Consider the following 22052-nt stretch of genomic DNA (forward strand, 5'->3'; position numbering starts at 1 on the left):
AGGCTCCCCGGTCCCTGGGATTCTCCAGGAAAGAACACTGGAGTTGGTTGCCATTTCCTTCTCCAATGCATGAAAGTGAAAAGTGAAAGTGAAGTCGCTCAGTCGTGTCCGACCCTCAGCGACCCCATGGACTGCAGCCCACCAGGCTTCTCTGTCCATGGGACTTTCCAGGCAAGAGTACTGGAGTGGGGTGCCATTGCCTTCCTAGTACATCTAAATGGAGGTATACACAATTGAATAGTTGGGTCAAGAAAAATATCAGAGCTGGATTTATGAACCTGTTGGTCATTGAGTGTCAAGTAATAAATGAAACTGTGGAAATAAGAAGAATTGTCTAATCAGAGTGAAAAGAGAAAAAGAGAGTTACGGATGGAGCCCTGAGATGCACTGCATGTAGATAATCTGAGAAGAAGCTTCCCTGATGGCTTAGTTGGTAGAGTCTGCCTGCAATGTGGGAGACCTAGGTTCAGTCCCTGGGTGGGGAAGATCCCCTGGAGAAGGAAATGGCCACCCATGCCAGAATTCTTGCCTGGAGAATTCTGTGGACAGAGGAGCCTGGCGGGCTGCAGTCCATGGGGTCACAAAGAGTCAGACACAACTGAGTGACTAACACTTTCACTTTTAATCTGAGAAGGAATGGTTAGAGGATTAGTTGAAAAATTTGGAGAGAGAGTGGTGGTACTGAGGAGAGAAGAGACTTACAAGATGGAGGGAATGGGAATGAATGGTCCAAGGATGCTGAGATTTGTTTTAAGTTGGGCTCCACAGAGAACTGGTGTGAAGACTGACATCTTATCTAATCTGAGAGGTTTCCCTTTAAAACTAAATTGCAGATTGATGCTCACAGAATCACTAGGGAAGCAACAGATAATGTAAATAAAAGCCAGGGTATGGTCCCTAGCACTCAGTAAATGGTAGGCATTATAATCCTATTGAAACTATGGAGCTTGTTGCTGCCAGTTTCATACAGAATTTGATGTTAGACCATTTTGCTTTGACTTTTATCAAAAAGCATTTTATTATTAGAACCAGGAGAAGCAGAAAAATGTAACATGATGTGATTTTTATGGCATCACCTTTAAGTTAATTATGGTGAAATTCTGGTGTAGTTGTTTTCATTAATTTGATGTTAAAAAGGGAAACTGAGAGTTTTTGCATCCCTGAGATATCTCTTATTTAAAAGCTGTCTAATCCAAGGCATTCTTATCATTTTGATCTTAGGGCTGAAGGAACCATTTGTTCCCTGCCTGTATGAATCACCTTATTTTTAAGTTCTGTCTTTATATTGCCAAATCAGAAAGAAAGCTGAAAAAACATATGTTTCAAAATATACATGTACTTTAGATTATGGAGATGAAATATGCACTTTTCAGAATTGCTTCTGATTTTCAGGTAACCACAGGGCTTGCAGGTTTTTTCCTCATAATTTCTTCCATCCCTACGTGGTTCAGAGTCCTGCTGTTCTTCCTGGCTGAAAGTATATGCTATATTTCACTTTATTAACAGAACATTGGTTATCAAGTTCTTTATCTTTACTGATTCAGCTTTAGGGAACTGGCAATTAATAATCTCTGGAGGGCCCACCATGAAGAGTTTCAGTAATTAGGTTATAATGCAAAGGTTTGCTTAGTCACAGTATTTTTTAAATTTTTAATTATGATTTTTGGGCGATGACCCCAATCTTCCCATCTTTTACAACCAACTGCCTTTTTAATGCTGATTTTCTGCAGTTTCTCTTATTGCGTTTATTCTCTTTTTAAAGTCTGTGAGTATAATTAAAACTACCCTACCTTTGAGAACCTTGTGTCCTCACCTAGCAGAATAAATGAAATATGGATACAAAGACTGAGCATATAAATTACCTCTAAAAAAAAATGCCTTCTACTTAAAGCTTTTTGATTCCCTTTATTTTTTTTTTTTAAATTCTAGAGCTTGATGGCTATTTTCTCTTTAGTCCAGTGATCTTGTTATTAAAGCATCCTTGTAAAGGTAATTTAGCACACATGCCTCATAGTTATTAGCCAAATTCTACTACATTTAAATATCAAATCACTTTGCAAATGATACTTCCTTCCTTTAGCAAAATAGCTTGGGGTGTGGAGGGGTCTAGAGGTGTTTAATTGTTCTGAGTGACATTCAGGAATTCTGCAAAAGTAGTGGAAATGACTTTGTGTCTTTTAAACAAATATTCATATGTATTATAAAGGTGCCACTCTCAGTATAGAGTCTTATAAATCAATGACATCAAAAACATGTGCAGAACAATTTATATGAAAAAATTGTGTAATTAATGCAATAGAGCTGACCTTTGACCTAGGAGAAAGGGTATGAGGATGAGGCAGAGAAGAAATGCCCCAAAAGGCCTTAAGCTCACAAACACACTAGACTTAAAATCTTTGAAATGCACTGAACAGAGTATATTCTTTTAAATTATTAATATCTTTGAAAACCATAATACATTATAAAATTGTTATTTGTGAAATAAATTTTGTAAACCTGCGATGGCTTCACATTTTATCATACAGAAACTGAATAAAGTTATTTTAGAACCGGAAGGCACTTCAGACATCCTCTAACCCTACTTCCTCATTACATAGGGGAGGGTTTTGAGGCCAGGCTTCCCAGCTGGTGCAGGGGTAAAGAGTCTGCCCACAATGCAGGAGACCTGGGTTCAATCGCTGGGTGGGAAGGATCCCCAAAGAAGGGGATGGCAACCTACTCGAGTATTCTTGCCTGTAGAATTACATGGATAGAGCAGCCTGGTGGGCTACAGCCTATGGGGTCGCAAAGAGTGGAGCATGACAAGCGACTAACACTTTCACTACTTTGAGGCCAGGGGAATCTTCAAGTACTTCCCCGAGGTCATGCCACAGGTGAATACCAGGTCAAGGCAGATGGATAATGTATGCTTTTCAAGTTTTTAGCACTATTAGGGGAAAAAATAGGTACACTGGACTTACTATGTACAAAGTGATAAAATTTGGGTGATTTTATCACCTATAGCTGGGTGATTCATGACAACATATTTACTTGGATTTGGGTAAAAGATGATGGTATTCATGTATTTTTAAGACAGGTTCATTTTAGAGCAGAGTTTTATTGAACTAAAAGTTAATCTCTCTCTCTCCTCTCCCCAGCCCCAAGATAATTCAAACTTTCAACTCCTGTCTTCCTTCTCTCCCTCAGAAAAAGAGAATCATACAAATGAACCAAAACAAATCAACCAAAACAGCTAATTACAGTTAACAGGATTATCAGTTTATTTCAGATGAATTCTAATTTTAATTTGTTCTGGTTTTAATTATCAGGAAAATTGTTTAATATCACTGTTTCCTTTTTGAGGTCAGCCATTTTTGGGCTTCTGAAAATTCTAAAAATATATTTCTTGCACATAAATATATATTATTGCTTTATAATATTCATTTCAGATTGGATCAGATAGACTTGGGAAAAAGCCAAGGGCAGGGGACTGTGTTTTACTGTGGCTATAATTCAATCTGTTTATATGTATATTAGGTTGCATCACAGAAAATTTAGAGAATGATTTCTGAAAAGATTCTCAACATGACTAAAGTCTGAAAAAAAAAAAAAAAAAAGGGGAATGAATACTATGTTCCTTAAGGATAGTCATACTTTTGTTCCATCTTTGTAAGGCTGATTGTGGATGAATTCTAAGAGTGCATTTTAGTATAGGATATGACTTTCAACAGAAGAATGTACGCAGATCATGTTTTTAGTTCTTTTTAAAGCAAGTGGTAGGAGAGAAGGGTGAACCAGCCATCCTTGTCTCCCTTACCCTCACCCCCACCAATGTTATCTTATTAAAACTGGAGAGGTTTAACAGAAACAATAATAAGTTTTTCAGACCCTTAGCTTAGGGTCCTTTTCTGGTTGAGTACTATAGGAAATGAAGACTCCTACAAAGAGACAAAAAATGACAAACCACTGTTGTTTCATATCCCAGGCCAGGAGTCTTATAGGATCCATGAGAGCTGAATGTCAGGGCAGAAGGTCTCAGATCATTACCATAAAAAGCTCTTTGGCACCCTGTGTCATAGAACAAAGTGTCAGGCCAGTCCCCATTACTAGGCGCCTGTGGTGCTTTTCTTAAATAATCAGTCCCATTCAGAAAGAGATTTTAAGGTCCTTCATCTTCAGTCTTTCTATTTCACAAGCAGTAATTTTTTAAGGCTAAATGGCCCTGGAGGCAGAATGTTTTTGAAGTAATGTTTAGAAAAAGAACTTATATCCCAAAGCTGACCTGATTCTTTCTCGTTTTCCTCAAAGGTCAGATGCAAGCTCAGTACTAAGGGCGCTGAACTTGAGCTGTGGACAGAGGCAGGCGGCATTCACTCCAGCTCCACGTTCCAGCAGGGGAGGGCTTAGGAGCTAATAAACAAGTGGGAGTCAATTTTAGGATGGTTGCCAAATCCCAAAGGGGAAATCAGACAAAGCCTCCTTTGCCCTACTCTGACCCTACAGCCTCAAATATGGGTGCTTATTTTTCTTCTTTAAACTTTTTAAGAGCATGAAAAACCTAGTAAGTGAAGATAGCCAAGATAACATTGCAACCATGCTATATATAAATGTGTATCTTTTTCTAAAGTGCATTTTCAGAGTCCCAATTAGAAAATGTGCTTCACCACTTTACTCTGCATATGCCCCAATGAATTCCAAGAGGTCACAGAGGCAGTGTGCAACTTCCCAGAGTAGAAGAGCTTGCTCTTTTAAAGAGCTATTTTTAGCTTGGAAGGGGGAGTGTAGGCCAGGAAGTGCCTGGCAGGTATGTCCTACAGCAGGGATCTAAACTACAGGCCTGATCTAAGCCTCCTGGTTTGCTCTAGGAAAGGGTAGTTCTGCTGATTGTCACTGCTATTTTGGGGGTGGGGTGGGGTGTGAGGGGTTACCAGCTTTCCCCAGGGGAACTCAGCCTGTAGTCCTGGGAGACCTCTTGTGTAGAGGGTACACTGTGTCTGGGCCCTGACTGACCTGAGCGGGAACACTAGAGCCCGAGGCATGCAATAGCCACGCTCCAGGAAATGACAATCCGAGACTCATTAAAAATCACGATTCCATTTTGATGTTCAATAACTAGGGTTCCTAAGGTAAATTTCAAACCAACACTTATATCCAGTTATTATCCTTCAGAGTGCACCTTTCCAGGCCGGGCACTAGGGACGGGTAGGCTTGCAGAGGTAGCAGGCGAGGGAGGAGGAAGAAAAATGTCCCTGGCCGCACTTGGACTAGCGGACCGAGTCTGGACCCCTTGAGGAGGTGAGGTGCTGGCGGCCCCACTGCAAGAGAGCGCCTGGTCCTAGGATGTCACCGGACATGGTGGAAGCTGGCCTGAAGGAGTGCGATGGACAGGGTGAAGGGGAGAAGATGAGGACAGGGTTTGAGAGGGAATGGCAAGGGTGAGGTAGAGACACATATACAGAAGAGGAGAGAGTGAGAAATCCTGAGAAAGACCCAGAAAGGAGTAGAAAGACACCTAGGGACAGGCATAGAGTACAAGAAAAACAGAGGAGACAGAAAAAATATTGAGTAGAGACAGCAAGGGAGATATGACGAAAAACAGTGACAGCGGGAGTCAGAGCAGAGTCGGAGCCCGGGAAATACTGGTTGAGGAAGAGGTATTAGCAGCGAGGGAAGTGGTAAACGCTCCAAGCTTCCTCCATCACCCACCTCCCCTCACAGACCACCCCCCACCCCTTCCTCTCGCTTGCCCAGCCCGCGACGAGGAGTGGAGCGCAAGGTCGCCCAGTCCTCTCGGCGGTGGCGCGCTGAATGGCTGGCGGTCCGCAGCGCCCGGGCCCCGGGGCTCCCAGCTACAGGTCCGCGGTGCCCCGCTTAGGCGCTCAGGGTGGGCCGGGCAGAGCTGCACCCTCCTGCGCCCATCCCCGCCCTCCGCACCGCCCCACGACGCTTCCCGCCACTCCTCCGGCAGTCGCAGTCCTCCTCAAGCCCCCCAGGGGGAAGGGGGCACTGCGGCCGCCAGAGACACCGTGAGAGCCACTTCTCCCAGCGGGCCCGGCCCGCCCAGAGCCTGGGAGCGGGATCTGTGTGCACGGGGTCCTAGTTGGTCTCCGAGGAGTCGTTCACCCACGTGCCGAGGTCATTGCCTGAGTCAGGAAGGTAGGCGAGCCGAGCGGCGAACCTGCGGAGAAAGCACCGGGGCACCGGCGCCAAGAAGCCCCGCGCGCTCCAGAGCGTCCCCCAGCGGTCAGGCAGGACCGCGGCCAGAGCCCGCGACTCCGCTCCGGAGTGGCTTTCGGGCTTCTCCGTGTCGCGGGGAGAGGTGCAGCCGCGGATGACCCGGGATCCTACAGGCTTTGGCCGCCCCACCCCTTCCTCAGAAACTCCAACTGCTTGCGCCTGCTGTGTGGCATTTTTTTTTTTTTTTCTTCCGAAAGGCCAGCGTCTTATCTCTCAAGTTCAAGTCCTGAGGACTTGCCCAGCCTCTTCCCTTGAAGTCACTTCTACCATCCTTCGGCAGCCTCGGGAAGCAGGGCTCCTTGGACTGCTCGTCCCAGAGCCAGCGCGGGCAGTCCCGTCCTCCCTCCGGTGCCTGCCGGAGCCCGGCGCATTCGCTTCGCACCCTCCCTCTCTTTCTCCCTCCCTTTCTCCCTTCCTCTCTTTCCTCCTCTACTTCCCCCTCCCTCTCTCGCCTCTTAAGTTTCCTGCACCGTGAATCCAACTGTGCCAAGCCTAGGCTCCCGCGGAACCAATCCTGAGCGCGACCCGGGCACTGGGACGCCGACTCCGCCGAGGGGACGAGGCAGCGGGACCCGTCCGCGCCCGAGCATGGAGATGAAGCGCCAGGGAGGGCATGTCCGGGGCGCCGGAGACGCCAGGCCCGAGTAGCTAGCTCCTCCATGGAGCCTTCCCAGAGCGGTCCCTGCTCGCTGTATTCGCCCCCAGTCCTGTGCGGTACGTACCCTTCGCTTTCACAGTCACAGATATGGGGGATATCTCGGGGTGGGGTGGTGGGGCAGCACGAAGGGGCGGCGAGGAGAGCCACTGGTTGGGAGACGGAGTGCGCCTGGCGGTGACCCTTACAGACCCGGGCAGGCTTCCGCTCTAGAAGTTAGCAACTGGCTGTGCCCCTTGCCTCGAAAAAAGTAGTACGTGTGTATGCGCGTGTTATCTCTGTGTGTACCCGGCGCTCGAATGGGTAAACTGAGCCTGGCTTTCCTGTATGCAAAATTGCATTCCCTTTTCCCACCCCCGCCGCACCAAACGCGCGGAGATACCCAGCACCTAATCCTGGTCAGCTCTACCTACCCCGTCTTCTCCCCACGCCCCCCTCGCTCAGTCTCGCTCGCTCGCTCTCCCTCTCTCTTTCTCTCTCCTTCTCTCTCTGCTGGTGTGGATGTGTGTGAGCACTGCCAGGGCTGGCGAAGAACCAGCCGCCGCCTTTAGTCCGAGCCGCCCGGCCATCAAACGCGGGCAGGTCTCGCTGACAGAGAGGCTTGGGCTCTGAACCAGCCTGCACGCGGCTCTGTGTGCCCGTCACCTCCCGGCTCCACCGCCCGGGAACTCGCACCCGAGGAGCGCAGGGCGCAAGGAACCCCTCCACCTCCAACCCTCCTGCCCGCCTGCCTGCGGACGACGGCGCGCTCTCGGGTTTCAGGCGCTGGATTTACTCGCTTTTGCATTTCTCCTGCCTCCCCCACCTCCGGGTTCTTTGGTCCACCCCTCGAGCCACGACCCCCTTTCCCTGCTTGGTCGCCAAGCCTAACCTTGCCCGCGTGGTCATGGGATGTCTAATTTCATTTGTATCTAGGCTGCTGAGAGCGCTCCTGGCTCTGTAAAGTGGATGTCAGGTGGATCTATGTTTGTGAAGGAACAAAGACTCAGCGAAGGCACCGCCGAGGAAGTTTGAGACGCGGGAGGATGCAGGCTGCGTGCTGGTACGTGCTTCTCCTCCTGCAGCCCACCGTCTACTTGGTAAGTCGCTGCCAATCCCGCGCCCCCTCGATCCCACCCTGGTCGCGAGGCCAGGCAACTGGGGGCGCGCGGGAGGAGGGTGAGACCGTCAGTTCAGCGGGAGCGGCGTTCCTAGCGACTGTGTTGGGACAACTTTGGCAAGCTGGTCTCCGGATCCCTGTGGGATTTTCTGGGGTTTCCTGCCCCGATACACCCTCTCCTGTGCCTGATTCTAAACCGCGTCCAGGGCGCCCTAGACACCCAGAAACCGAGGAGATAGCTGGACGGGATGCTTTATGGGGAGAGATGGCAAAGAGAAGGGGTGGAAGACAGGGAACTCTCAGTAGTTCATCCAGAGGCTTTGAAGGTAAATCCATCCGCCTAACCCGCAGCTTGGAGATGTGGCACGTAAAGAAGTGCGGGCAACTTTGTTGGGCTTGCGGGGTTCAGACGGGGCAAGTATAGCTGTCAGTTAGGAAGACCACAAGCCTTCGGATAGAGTTAGGTCCGAGATGCTCCAGCAAACATATAAAGGCTCCCTCTCCTTCTCCTCCCAGTCTCTCCTTTCCACTAGTACCCCAGTTCCAGTGCTGAGCCCCTTACTAGGGACTGGCAGACCATGTCACCAGGGAGCAAATACTGCCTAGTCCTCCCAGAGCCGAGTTTTCTGGGCTCTGGACTTGGCACACTGTTGGAACTGGGATTGTCATGGGGTGGGGGCTTAAAGGGAAGCACTCTGCCGTGGTGGTTGTGGATGGGTAGTTTGGTAGCTGTGGGCACCGCCTGGAGCCAAGACCCAGAGCGCAGTTTCTTGGGTCTGGCTTCAGGGAGGGCCAGGGACAATCTTATCCTGCTGGTGAAGTTGTGTGCTCAGAGCACGCAACTCCATAACCCACCTCCGGGCCGCAGGAGCACACGGAGGGCTCTGTGTGTTCTGTCTGGGGGCAAGAAGCACTGGGGAGGCCCGATGGGTTGGTAGTGAATGGAGTGAGTGTTGCCATTCCTTAATCCCAAGGGCTTCAGAATCCACAATCCTGGGTGTAAAAGGGTTGCTATCCCTGCAATAGAGAGCGTTTCCCAGCCGTTGTCTTAGTGCCTGTGACTTCAGGGCTGCTAGTCGTGTGAACTCTCTGTATGCTAATGAGTGTGTAAGTATACCTGTGTGAATATGAATGTGAGGGTGTTTCAGCTTGAATCCAAGAACCTTCAGTGTATGTCTTTGCACCTTTATCGCCTGACCATGGCAGCTGCGGACGCCAGAGGGCGCTGTGCGTCAGTGTCCTCGCCTACAGAACACCTTGGGGTAAACAGGTGAAAGCTGGGGCAGCCAATCCTAAAGAACGGCCTTTCTGACTCCGTCACCGAAGTCTGTGACTTCCCCGGCTGGAACGCAGACAGAATGCAAAAAGTGTCCTTCCCATTTCTCATCTTCAATCCACCTTGCCCCCACCTGTGTCCAGTAAACCCTATGACATTGAGAGCTTAGAGATGCAGGGCAGAAAGTTTGGCCTAAGGAAACCCAGGAATTGCTTATTGAAAGAAAGGGGAGGGACCGCAAAGTGAAAGCGACCGAGGGGGAATATGAAGGATTCCCTCTACCACGGAAACCCTCCTGCCCCTCTCTCTGCATACCTTTACGCAAGACCTGAACCTCCGGACTGTTCCTCCGTCCTTGAAATGTGCTCACGAACGCACGGCAAAAGCTCGCGGCTGTGGTGCAGTTTATTGCTTGGAGCAAGTATTTCGATAGTCTGGAAAATAATCTATCAAAAGCAGAAGTGAAATCAATACGTTGTGTTAAATTTTAAATGCGTTTGTTGGCAGTTAAACCGTTTTCCACTCATTACAGCAACAGTGCTGGATTTATTCTAATGCTCTGCGTTCTCAACAACAAGCGCATTAATTCTCCTTTAATTGTAAACTGGGAGCATTTGAAAACCATTCAGTGTGCAAATTATGCTGATTCAATTACCGTTTAGTTACAGACTTCATTACCTGAATGCCTTTTGGCAACACAGAGAAAGGAGACAATTTTTCCAGTTTCACTCAAAACCATACAAAATGTGAACAATAAAATAGAGGAGGCGATTTAGAAGTCCATTCTTTTTCTCTTGGATCTAAAGTTGTTTTGTGTTTCGGGGATTAGAAATCAGACACACCACGAAAAACAAAAGGCTGGTGGCTGTGACCCAAGGCAGTGTTTCCAGGGATTGTAGTCCCATGGTTATTTGTCGGTAACATCCGGAGCTGTTTTCCTAGAGGAGCAAGAAGCTGATTTTCCCCATGAAAATGAATTTAGAAGGGTGAATTGGGCAGTTAGAACAGGATAGCTTTAGGCAAGTAAATAAGTGGAAACCCTTGATTAAACCTCTAGGGCAATAAGGTGGACCAAGAAGTGGTCAAAGCTTCTCTCTCCATCTATTTTATTAAATAGCAGGTACAGTAACTGAATTTATCATTTGTTGGTAGTCACATCCCACAACAGCCCAGACCTCTGTAAGAAACTGCAATAGATGCCTTCAGGTTGTCGGGAAATGCTTCAAGTTACTCTCCAAAAAGTCAGGGGTGGCATAAACATGATTTTATTTTTCCCCTTGAATTGACACAATCCAGGGAGGAGTTTAATGAATAATTTTTTGATTGTCTTTATGGACTCACACAAGTTCAGTGACAGGGGCACTGTTTGTACCTTGTCTCATAGCTGATATTACAGTGCACCTTTCTCTTTAAGACCCTCGAAACCCAGTTATATTTCCCAAGAAATAAACACACATTATGTTTGAGTAGTAGGATTTGTTTAGGTATCTCCTGTACAACAATATTTAGGCGTCTGCTTATATAGAGAGATATGCCTTAAATACTCCCAAATTTGGGGAGGTTTATTGAAAATGAAAAACAGTTCTCTAACCAGCAGCTCAGTGTTCTGTATTTAAGCCATGGTTCCCTGCTTATATTTAGGTGAATGTTCTCAGAGTATGTTTCTTGGCCCGGGGTTCTTTGAATGCCTATTCTAGGTTGAATATTTTGAGTCTTTTTGTGTTTTGAGAGATCAGTCTGTCCTGTTTCAAACTAGAAGCTTATTTTAGTACTACTGCAATGAGAAGTTAATTAGAAATGTATCTGCAAAGTTACCTTCTGAAGCATACTAGCTAAGATACTCAAAAGTCACCACAGGGTTAACTCCAGCCATAAATGCAGGGAAGTGGGAAATCTTTTTTTTTTTTTTTTTAAATTGAGGCAAGGAAGTCTTCTGTTTACTGAATGTTATTGAATTGCAGATTTAAAAATCTGAAGTCAGCAGGAGAGGAACCTATAGTGTAACAATACTTGTTAAAAATAAAAAAGTCCTGTAATCTTTATTCTCCTGTCAGTTCTGGACTGATTCCAGAATATTTTCATTATGATATAATGGGGTAACAGACAATAGCATTTTAACAGAGTTGAAGCACATACTGAATAATCTAGGGAAATGTGGTTTCTGACTGTGAAGAATGGGGGTGGGTCCTACACTGAGTTGTGAGCTGAAGGACAGGTATGGGCACACAGAGAGGGACCTCCCAGCAAAAGTCAGAGGGGTCCTGCTTGGGGGTCACCTTTGACAATTTTCAGAGTCAAGAAGTAAGTCTAATGAGCAGTCCCAGGGCATGTTAACAAAAAATTTACTCAGAAACTGAATCCCTAGATTCTGACCAGAGGTTGAATGATGTTACTGTGATCAAGTCAAATATTCATAGCCTATTCTAAGAAGAGTTCCCTTGTCCTCCCAATGTACTTTCCACCATTTCTTCTAGGATATAAATTTGCTAATGATCTAGTTGTTTTTTTTTTTAAATCAAGAAGGGCAAAAAATGGAAAGTTCTTTCTAAAACTTGTGCTTAAAAAAACATTCTGATTCGTCTATTCCCTCGAATTTAGGGTATCTTTAAAATATGAATTCCATGCCAGTTGTTTAACAGAGGTTAAAGTGTAGTTAATATGTTTATGGAATGCTACCTCTACACTGTTAGAAGCCAGACTGTTTGGGTGAATTCCACTCTTTATGAAGAAGGCTGTTAAGAAATGTGGAAACTAAGGGACAATTAGCAGGAAAGGGACCACCAATGCTTATCCTTTGGACTAGATATATATATCTCCCATCCTTTGAAAATTAAGCCAGCTGCCCACTGAGCATTTTAATTAATTTCAGCTTATTCCTGAAAAGAGAAGCCCATTAACCACTAACAGCGGCTGTTCAGTGTTCTCTGTTAAGGCCAGTTCTTGGAGGTAGTACTGTAAGTTACCCAGTTCCATTGAATTTCCTCACTCTTCTGCCCTAGCTGAACCTTCCCTATACAGGATTAAACCTAACTTTGTGAAGGAGCCTATACCCCAGCAGCACAAAATGAGAATTCATGTCTCAAGACCTGTCCCAGGGCTCTGTAAGAGGAGAAGGTGTTACTATTCCAGGTATTTCCCTGAAATATTCAACTCTCCACTGATCAGCAAAACAGCTCCCTGGGTGTGTGGAAAGCGCTTGGCTGGTCGCACTTCTGCTCACTTCCAGGAGGATGAGAGTGGTCTGGGGCCTTCCAGTAACAGCTTTGGGAAAACCGCTTTCAGTATTAGAAGGAGAGAACTAGAATTGCTCCGACTTCCTCAGCAATATTTTCCCAGAAAGCCATTAAGTTCGTGGCTCCTCTTTGTGTGAAGTTGATTTCCATTTGGCTTCAAATTGTTGACGGCTATTTCCTCCTTAATGAAAGTGTTGTCTGGGTGAAAAATATATCAGGTGGCAGGGAAATTGGTTGATTTTTTTTTTTTTTTTTGAGATTGGTGCCCACTGTCTTACTTTTCTATCTGAGGGAAGATTTCCTGTAGACTACAGAAATTGACAGTATTGTTCCGGTAATAACCACCAGCGACAATATTTTCAAGAGGGCATTTGAGTGATGAAAGCATTTGGATATTGCCTTTTCAAATAAGCAATTTTCTGGGCTTCTTTGGTTTTTATAAGGGGTGGGGGAGAAGGGGCCAGGCATTGGCAGAGGGATGCCTTCTTGGTTTCACTTAGTTCTGAAATACCCAGGTACTTGTCAGCCTTGTTTGGGATTCCAGGGTCTGAACAGCTTTCAGTGAGTTTGACTGTCCTGGTGGTGATATTAAGGGAATCCTTAACATCAAAAGGGAATCCTCTTCCTTGCACTCTTCTGGCCATAAAGAAAGCTGATGGAAGCTGTGAAAGTTTGCCTGCTCTCAAGTGACTAGTTAGGAAGTGTACCTTCTTTCAGATTTTTTTTTTTAAAGACAATGTCTAGGTCTGATTCGATTCAGGAAAGTTCCCTTAAAGCAACTCGGTGCTTTAAGAGCTTCAGATCTCATTCCAAGACCTTATCGAGTCCTCTCCATTTAAATTAATAGGGAGAGGTAGGCGAGTCAGGCCGTCCAGTCAGAGACTTCCAGGAGCCGCTGGATGGCTAGTCGGGTCTGCTCCCTCGCCTCCCACTACATTCTTCTAGCCAGTGCTGCCGACTGTTTGCAGGAAGCTGCGATCTTGATTTATCCGCTGCTTAAGCTTGCGACCAGCTTTTTCTCTAAGTCAGCACTAACCCCTCCCGGAGCTTGGTAAACACAGCGCGCGCGCATTTTTCTGCTGCCGATTGGCATGTTGACGACTCCGCTTGAAGGAATGTGACAATAAAGTGGGAACCAAAGCTTGGCAAGCACTTAATCAAGGATAAAAAGGTTCCGCTGTAAGGATGTCACTCAATTTATTGTGAAAGTCGAATGAATTACGTTTAATGAAAGTGCTCCCCAGATGAATATTACTGGCAATTTCCTGAGTTGGCTCTGTCAGCTCAAGATGAGAAAATGCCAACCCAGATCAGGAAAGAGCGCCCGTCTCAATTACTATGCAAGCTTTCCAAGAGTGGCTTTTTATTGAGATGATATATACCGGCGGCTTCTTCAAGCTCCTCGGCGCGCCCAGGAGCGCGTGTGCGCATTTTCCAAGTTTGCTGTCTTACCCTCGCGGGTTGCTGGCTGTTGTTTAAACTTCTAATGAGCTCGCCGCGATTCAGCTGCGGGCTGAAAACCTAATTACTTCCTCTGTAAACAGTTTTCCCTAGTATATTTTGTTTACTACCGAGGTGGGGGCTGGCAGGGGGTGGGTGGGGGTGGAGTGGAGAGACTTCCCTTTCTCGGGATCCCTTTGTCATAGAAAGATCCTTGGCGTCTGGTCGGGGGCTCGGGGTGTTGGAAGGCAAGGCGGCACCCGGAGTCGGGGCGTTGGTGTGTGCCTGCTGTAGGGTCTCGGGAACAGCCAGACTGCAGCAAGTGCCTCTCCCGCCGCGGCTAGCGAAACGCCTTCTCTGGTTCCTACTTCCTTTAAATTAATGAGGGCTTTTTACTTGAGCAAGCCGGAAATACTATGGGGAGAGGGATAGGCAGGCCGCAGCCTCAGCTCACCGCTTCATCTGCATGAGAATGGGAAACAGTGAGGCTTTTCTTGTACCATTTCTATCTCCTACAATAAGACAAATCGCTGCTTATAAAAACCTAGTGTTTCCTTAGAAACTGGCTCCTGGGGGCTCGGCTTGTCCCTGCGGAACCTGACTCTGGCCAGGTCGCCCCCATCATCCCCGCCACCGTAATGGATTCTGACAGGAAGGATCCGAATCAGCGGCTCGAGGGGCGCAAAGAGAGGCTGGGCGCCTTCGCCCCACCGGAGGGAGCGGGCGTCCTCCTGACAAATTCCGCCCTACGTCTCAGACCCCCTTCCCACCTATTGATTTTCAAGGCCATTTCAAGTAGTCTTCTACAGTTAGAAGCGAGAAACTTTCTTCGACGTAGGCTTCGTACCCTCGTCTCGGAAACTCAGTCTTCCGACCGAAGCCTCGAAGTGTTCACGCCGGGGAAGTTGCCCAGTTGGAATCCCCGCCTTCATAGCTGCGAGCTCTGTTGTTTGCTTTTAGCTTCAGGTGACCTCCAGCAGTCCCAAAGGGTTTATGAAAACGCAGGTGCAGCCCTCTCGTATCTGGACCCCAAGCCCTCACACCAAAGCGTGGCATCTGGGGAGCTCTTCGTCGACGCTGTTGAGCTTTGGTGCTCCTGGGGTAGCAGGCAGAACTGCAGCAATTCTCCGAAGGGAGGCCGCAGAGCAGAGAGCGAATGGGGCGGTGGCTGGCGGCCTGCGGCTGGGCAAGCGCGGCCCGCAGAGCGATTCTTCAGGACCGCGGACAGCGCCACAGGCTCCGCCCCGCCGGGGGCCAGCCGCGTGGCCTGGCTCGCAGCCGCCTCGCAGGCTCGGCCCCTGCAAGCAGAGTGGCGCTTCCCGCGGACTCCTTGCTACCGCCCAGTCGCGACCTTAACGACCCGCCCCCCCTCCCAGTCTTTGGGGAGCACTAAGCTGAACTGAACTGAAGTGAACTGAAGCTCGGATCGCTAGGTCCCCGAGGTTTCTTGCGGTCTTCTCATTAGCACCCCTTCTCCCGCCCCCTCCCTGGTTGCGGCGTCACGTGTTTGCCACAGAATTTGTCCCCAAGGAGATGAATCCTTCTTTTCCTCCACTTTCTCCTCTCCTGCCCCTCTTCCCTCACAGTTTGTTAAATCTACCCCTCCCAAACAGAAACGCGAATCCAGTGAGGTAGAGCTCTAAGTGTCTTTAACAATGTAAAAGCCTCTTTTGACAGACAAGGAAACTGAGGTAGGAGGAGGGGAATCAACTGTCTCGAAAGAGTAAAACCAAGAGGGGAAAAGTGATTCCTGCTCTGTCTCCCACCTTCGGGGAGCACGGCTGAGGCCCCCAAGTCCCTCTCCAGGATGTGCGCCTTTAAAAAGCAGCGCGGGTTGGGGTTGGGCGAGGGGTCCTAATTATTATGAGTTTCCAAAGGAGCAGTAATTATTCACGGAGAGCAGGAGAAACCACGGCCCGAGCAAGGGAATCGATATATTTGCTATCGAAAGTGCCTGGCTCGCCTTTAATGCAGACGAATGGGGATGTAGCCTCATTATTTTCCGTGGTTAGGCTCCCCGGCGTGGGGCCTGAAGCAGCGTGGAATCTATCATCATTAGATCCAGGATGGGGAGAGGGGTAATTTCTCCTTATTTATTTAGCAAAACAAACAAACATCCCACCAACCCTAGCTCCTCAAACACGGATACACAGCCGTCGTCCCTCTTCTTCTTCCCCTCCCTTCGCCCCCTTGCTGTTGCACACTCCCCCGGGGCCTTCCACAGCGCTCCAAAGCCAGACACTGCGGTCACTTAAAGTGCGCGCAGTTCCTCCTCGGCGGCGTCACACGTTGATTTGGTCCAGAAGTAAGCCGGAGAGTACCGAGCCTTGGCGCTAGGGGTTCTCTGTGTCAAAGGCGAAGGTTGGCGGGGAAGTTCCGTCCTGTGCTCTCGCCCCTTGCGTCAGAGTCAATCCTTTCTGGACGCCCGATTCTGCAAATCCCCGCAGTATTAAAGGAGCAGCGGTCTGGCAGGTAGTGCTCCATCAACCCGTGTGAGAAGCCAGCTTGGAAAAAAATGGAAGCCTGTGAGAGGAGAACGAATCTGGAGGCGAAGAGAGGTCGGAAATTGAATAGAAAGGGAAGAGAAGGTTTAAGCATAACGCCTCCAGGGTATTCTCGAGGGCCCAGTGAGAACGGCCTCTTCTTGCTCCAGGTGAGATGCTGGCCTTTTGCCTGCAGGCCAGCGAGGTGCAGTTTTCCAGGAGTGGGAGTGGGCCCCACGTGCGCTCACTGAAGTCGCTGAACTGTTGAGGGTCCTGCCTAGTAGATTGCCTAGCGTTTCCCCATTGCTCTTCCTTTGTGGAGCCCTCACTCCATGGCACAGCCTTTCTCACTCTCAGGAGTTGTCTGACATTTCTGGTAGGCCCTTGCTGGGATAAAACTTGTATTTCTGTACAAGTGTCTTCACTGTTCTTTAAAGTGAGGGGTGTGTGTGTGTGTGTGTGTGTGTGTCTGTGTTTGAGTGCTTGGTCTTCATCTGACTGCCCTTCCCTTATTTTAGCACATCAGTGCTGCAGAGAAGATAGGGAGTGGCCCTAAAAAGAAACCTCTAACTCCACCTCCTTAATTGCAGTAAAACTATGATAATTATAATGACATTTATAAGAACTTTGATAAGAACAAAATTTAAAATTGTAGACTTCCTTCCAGTCACTGAATAATAATAATATCCTTCTCCTCTGGGATTTTCTTTTCTTCAGAGCCCAGCTTCTCATGGTATATTGTGACTACTCAGTGTCTTTGTTTCCTTGCGGGCAGAGACAGCCAGCCAACAAAATACCAGGACTATATGATTTATTGGCATCTTTTCCCCCACCATCTTCATTTTCAGAGGCTTTATAATTAAACTCTGTGAGATGTATGTAACATAAATCCAGTGGAGGACCTTTTTATTTATATTTATATAGCCTGCTGAGAAAGGAAAATTAAGGAAGTGCTTATATTGAGGTAATAAGCCTGCTTTGATATTAACAGAAATATCCCTTTAATTTACTTTTCTCAAGTCTGGTAAAAGACTGTCTTTATGAAACCAGACCCTATCCCATAGTCATGCCTATTTAAGGAGAGATCCCAATCAAGTGAAAAACACCTTTATTAGCTTGTACTAACTTAGTGGAAAAAAACCGCCAGGCTAACCACTCGCTGGAAATACATACTAGGCTAAACATGGCAAAGTTGTAGCATGATGTGGGGAGCTGAGCAGCTAGCTGGACACAGCTACAAGGCCCTGCATTTTTCGGCTTCTTGCTGCCTCTGACCCATAACACTGCACATTTACAAACAGATTAATAGGGCCTTCCAGAGCCAGCATAGAGACATCATGCTGTACATCAACAGAAAACCGTCAGTCTTAGGCTAAGAGGAAGGAGGCACAGATTTCTTTCTCTAAGATAAGTTATTTCCAGGAAGATTATGATAGAAAGTCTTGTGAAAAGGTCCTGGCTTGGAAGAGCCTTTGCTATGTACAGGTTAAATACACTTACACATGTAAGAACAAGACTGGGCATACGTCTGTACATCTACTCTTTGAAGGAGCCCATAGAAAATTATAATGGGGCAATTCTTTTCTTTTTGTAAGTCGTTGGACTTGAAATTCCAACTTGAGTCTGACAGTACCATTTCTTTGTTAGGGATCTAGTATCTGATATTACACTGTTGTTCTGTTTATGTCAGTATTTTCAGCTGTAGAATGAACACAGCTTGGGTGAGGAAGAGCTATTGGCAGGATAGCTGGAATTTTAGTGAAGTATATATATGCCAACCTCTCCAACAGAACTTTGGAAAATGATACTTCTCCTTGTAACCTTGTAGCTGAATGCTATTAGAGGCCCACAGGTATATAAAACAGCTTATATAAAATTAATGGACTGCTTTACATTCACAAGCTCTTACTTGTGAAGCCCTTGTAAAAAATCACATCTATTTAAAATAGGAAGAATATAAAGTCAGGTTTGGTGTGCAATCAGTAGGTGTAAATGGTTCGGTGAAATATTTGTTTTGAGTGAGTTTGACAATGTGATGGAAATTTATTGTTCACCTTTGTTCACTGATGTGCTAGTCCTAAGGCTGCTTCTTCTTTTATGTACTTGGACAGTTTTGAAACTGATTATAAGGTTCAAAGGCAACATCAAAGTACATAATCAAAATTTTAGGAAAGATGCGTTTATTGACTTAGTAGATTGCAAAGAGATCCATGAGTTACCATGAAGTTACACACACACACACACACACACACACACACAATACCCTCCAATATTGCCTTTTTGTTTTGTTTAAAATGATCAACAATATACTTATTGGCATTGTATAACTAGATATTCTATATGCATTTTTGAATAAGAAAATGGAATCAAGTGCCTGATACTGCACCGCTCTATGCAGTATGTTTTAAGTTAGCATCAAACTTTATAAAAATAGACTTTCTGAATATAGTGAAATTATTAAAATAAATCTCTTCTTGTTTTTCATTCATGTGGACAAAATTTAGAAAAATGAGAGATCCTCATTCTTTTTTCCCTCCAAACATATATTAAAGATGACATTTTTCTTTAATCTGTTACTTGGTTTATGATCTCAAAGACAAGCCATAAGCCCCGCTATGGATATTTTTTTCCTTATTGTGCATTTCATTTGGGGAATGAAACATTTTTTTCCCTCCTACTTTATGGAACTGAGAATTTAATTATACACAGCATGAAAGCATAGCGACATTTTCAAAATCTTCCTCCTTCTCCCCGCTTCACTCGGAGTTTACTGGGTAAACTTCTAGAATAGTCATACTTTGTTTTTTCTCCTTGTAAAAATGGCCACTAGACTACTGTGTTAACATCTCCTCTAAATGAGAAACTATTCTCTAGTTTACCAGTCATCTACATGCATTACTAATGCTGCTCAATATTTGATGGAATACTCTTTAAAGCATGTGTTGGATTACATGAGATTCATTATACTTTTTGTTTGAGAAGTTTTCAATGAAAATGCCACAGTTAATTCCAGGTTTGATTCTAAAACTGAATTGTAGAATGATGAGTTGTGATTTGTTGTTGGAGCAGCTATGGTGTTGGTAATAGGACTGACTACATGGTATCTGAAATTGGAAATATAAAATGCCTTTACTCACATATTTTTTCCAATTAATTTGTGAATAGTTTTTTGTACCAGGGCACCATCATTTATTGTCCTACAGAATTAAATGCAGAGAAAGATGCAAACCACTGCATATGAAAAGACGTTATTCATGTGTAGTTAGTGTAGTATTTCTGTGGTCTTGATGTGAAACTTAATTGCTATTGATGTCGAGATTTGCAGAACATGGCAGAGTTTTTGCCTCTTTCACAAGAAATATGTAATTGAATGATGAGTGCCTTGTGTTATATTTTCAACCTTAACTTCTTTGCGTTTAATAAGGCAGAGTTATGAATAGCTGTACCAAAGGCAGCCACCATCTCTAGCCATTATCAAACTAAAGCAGATCTGGCAGCAGCACATGTGAGCTGAGCACCGTTTCCAGATCTGCAGCTCTGCTGTCAGGCTGAAAGGCTCTGGAGTGTGGAAGCATGAAAAGTGAATGATTTGGCCTGAGATGTTTAATCCTACCTTGCATTCTTGACTGAAATCCTTCACAATTAGAACAGCTCTAATTAATGTGTGGCCAGATGGATTTGCATATTTCTCAGATTGATGGTTTCCCCCCTTGGCCCCCCAGACAAATGCTGAAAAAAAATGAGAAGTTTTAACAGAAAATTGACGTACCCAAAGATGGTTGATATGCTCCCAGAGACCACTACTGCAAGCTAGGTGGATGATATCCTGGCACCTATGCAGTGTCAACACTGAATTCATGGCAGGAACGGAAGAGTTATGATGAGAAACTAGGGGGCTTCCTGGTCCAGTGAAGACTTGGCCACAGGAGAGAGAAAATAGGCCCTGTTCAGTCAATTCAAATCTCTCTTCTTCCTTTCTTTCCCCTCTCTTATCTCTCACTTCAATTCTTAAGGGAAAAGGTATTGATAAAACACTTATTAGGAGAAAGTGAAAAAGTGAGAGTGTTAGTCACTCTGTGGTGTCCGACTCTTTGTGACCCCATGGACTGTAGCCCACCAGGTTCCTCCGTCCATGGAGTTTTCTAGGCAAGAATACTGGAGTGGGCTGCCATTCTCTTCTCCAGGGAATCTTCCCGACCCAGGGAGTGAACCGGGGTCTCCTGTATTACAGGCAGATTCTTTGTCATCTGAGCCATCAGGAAAGCCCCATTAGAAGAAAAGAGAATGACAAGGTATTTTCTTAATTCTATGACCTTGGGCAAACTTTTTAACCTCTCAAATCTTAATTACCTAATCTGTACAATGAGGCTAACAATACCTTCTACTCCACAGAGTAGTTATTGAGTATTAAACTCAATAATGTGCTACAGAGAGCTTCGAAAGGTGGCTAGCACATAGCAGTGGCAAATCAATAGTAAAGGAAGAAGGAGGAGGGAAAGGTTTTTGAACCAGGTTCCCATGCTCCCAGCACAGCTGTTCCAGGGATGACACACATCTCGACTCTAAGACCAAGCCCACCTTTTGTTGCCCTCTTGTAGCTGGTTGACTGCTGTATAGTTTGCCCAGGGCTGCCCAGTAAGCCTTATGAATTTGATGGGAATAGTAACCATTGTGATTAAAACAAAAGAAAATGGCCTACATTTTGTGATGTTTTAACTTTAGGTGGCAAGCACTGTGGACAGTTATTAAAATCTAATTTTAAGTATTGATTAATTTGTGGACGTTATTTGCTTTTATTTACTTTTAACACTTGACGTTCTTTTAAAATTTGCATACAAGGTAATGCAAATGTACAGCCCACTGGGTTTTAAAGTCCAAGTACGTCTGGACAGGGGATACAAGCTGATTTTCTGCTTTGAAGTTCATTCTAGCTGCACTCTTGGATGTGGTAGCACATTAACCCCCCCAGAAGTACTAGATGAAATAGTTTAGTGGGATGAGAGATAGCACCCATCCCATCTGCTGCTCAAAATATCTCCTGTAGGCTGCCATATGCCTTCTTCCAAGGCATTGTTCTGGGTACCCAGGAAGGGTTCCTACAAAGAGACAGTATTTTGTGTCTTGGATTTGACTTGAGAGTGGGGAAGGTGTGGAGATGACTGCAAAAGATAAAATCTCCTTTCTTGTTTATACCCTGAGCCAAACACTGTGCCCGGTTTTTGCATTACTTTTTAAAAAAATTTAGTTCTCTGGCTACCATTAATATCAATGAGTTACCGTTAATATCATTGGGTCTCCTCAGTGGCTCAGTGGTAAAGAATCTACCTGCAGCGTAGGAGACAATGCAAGAGATGTGGGTTTGATCCCTGGGTTGGGAAGATCCGCTGGAGGAGGACATGGCAACCCACTCTAGTACTCTTGCCTGGAGAATCCCATGGATAGGGCAGCTTGGAGGATTATAGTCCATGGAGTCCCAAAGAGTCAGACAAGACTGAAGCAACTTAGCACACACATGCATGCAACCACATGTATTAATGAGGCATATACTCTAGTTTCTGAGAAGGCAATGGCACCCCACTCCAGTACTCTTGCCTGTAAAATCCTATGGATGGAGGAGCCTGGTAGGCTGCAGTCCATGGGATCACTAAGA

The 22052-nt window shown here is 45.9% G+C and overlaps 1 protein-coding gene across 1 annotated transcript in view; it reads left to right on the forward strand.

The window, feature by feature from the left end:
- Positions 1-6502: 6502 nt before the first annotated feature.
- NXPH1 (neurexophilin 1) overlaps positions 6503-22052 on the forward strand; it is a 368365-nt gene continuing 352815 nt past the window's right edge. The window contains 2 exon segments of the mRNA NM_001034762.1: positions 6503-6930; positions 7787-7950. Of these exon segments, the coding sequence (NP_001029934.1) occupies positions 7897-7950 (54 nt within the window). The 5' untranslated portion in view covers positions 6503-6930; positions 7787-7896.

Source organism: Bos taurus, chromosome 4 (genome assembly GCF_002263795.3).
Source record: "Bos taurus isolate L1 Dominette 01449 registration number 42190680 breed Hereford chromosome 4, ARS-UCD2.0, whole genome shotgun sequence".
Classification (NCBI taxonomy): Eukaryota; Metazoa; Chordata; class Mammalia; order Artiodactyla; family Bovidae; genus Bos; species Bos taurus.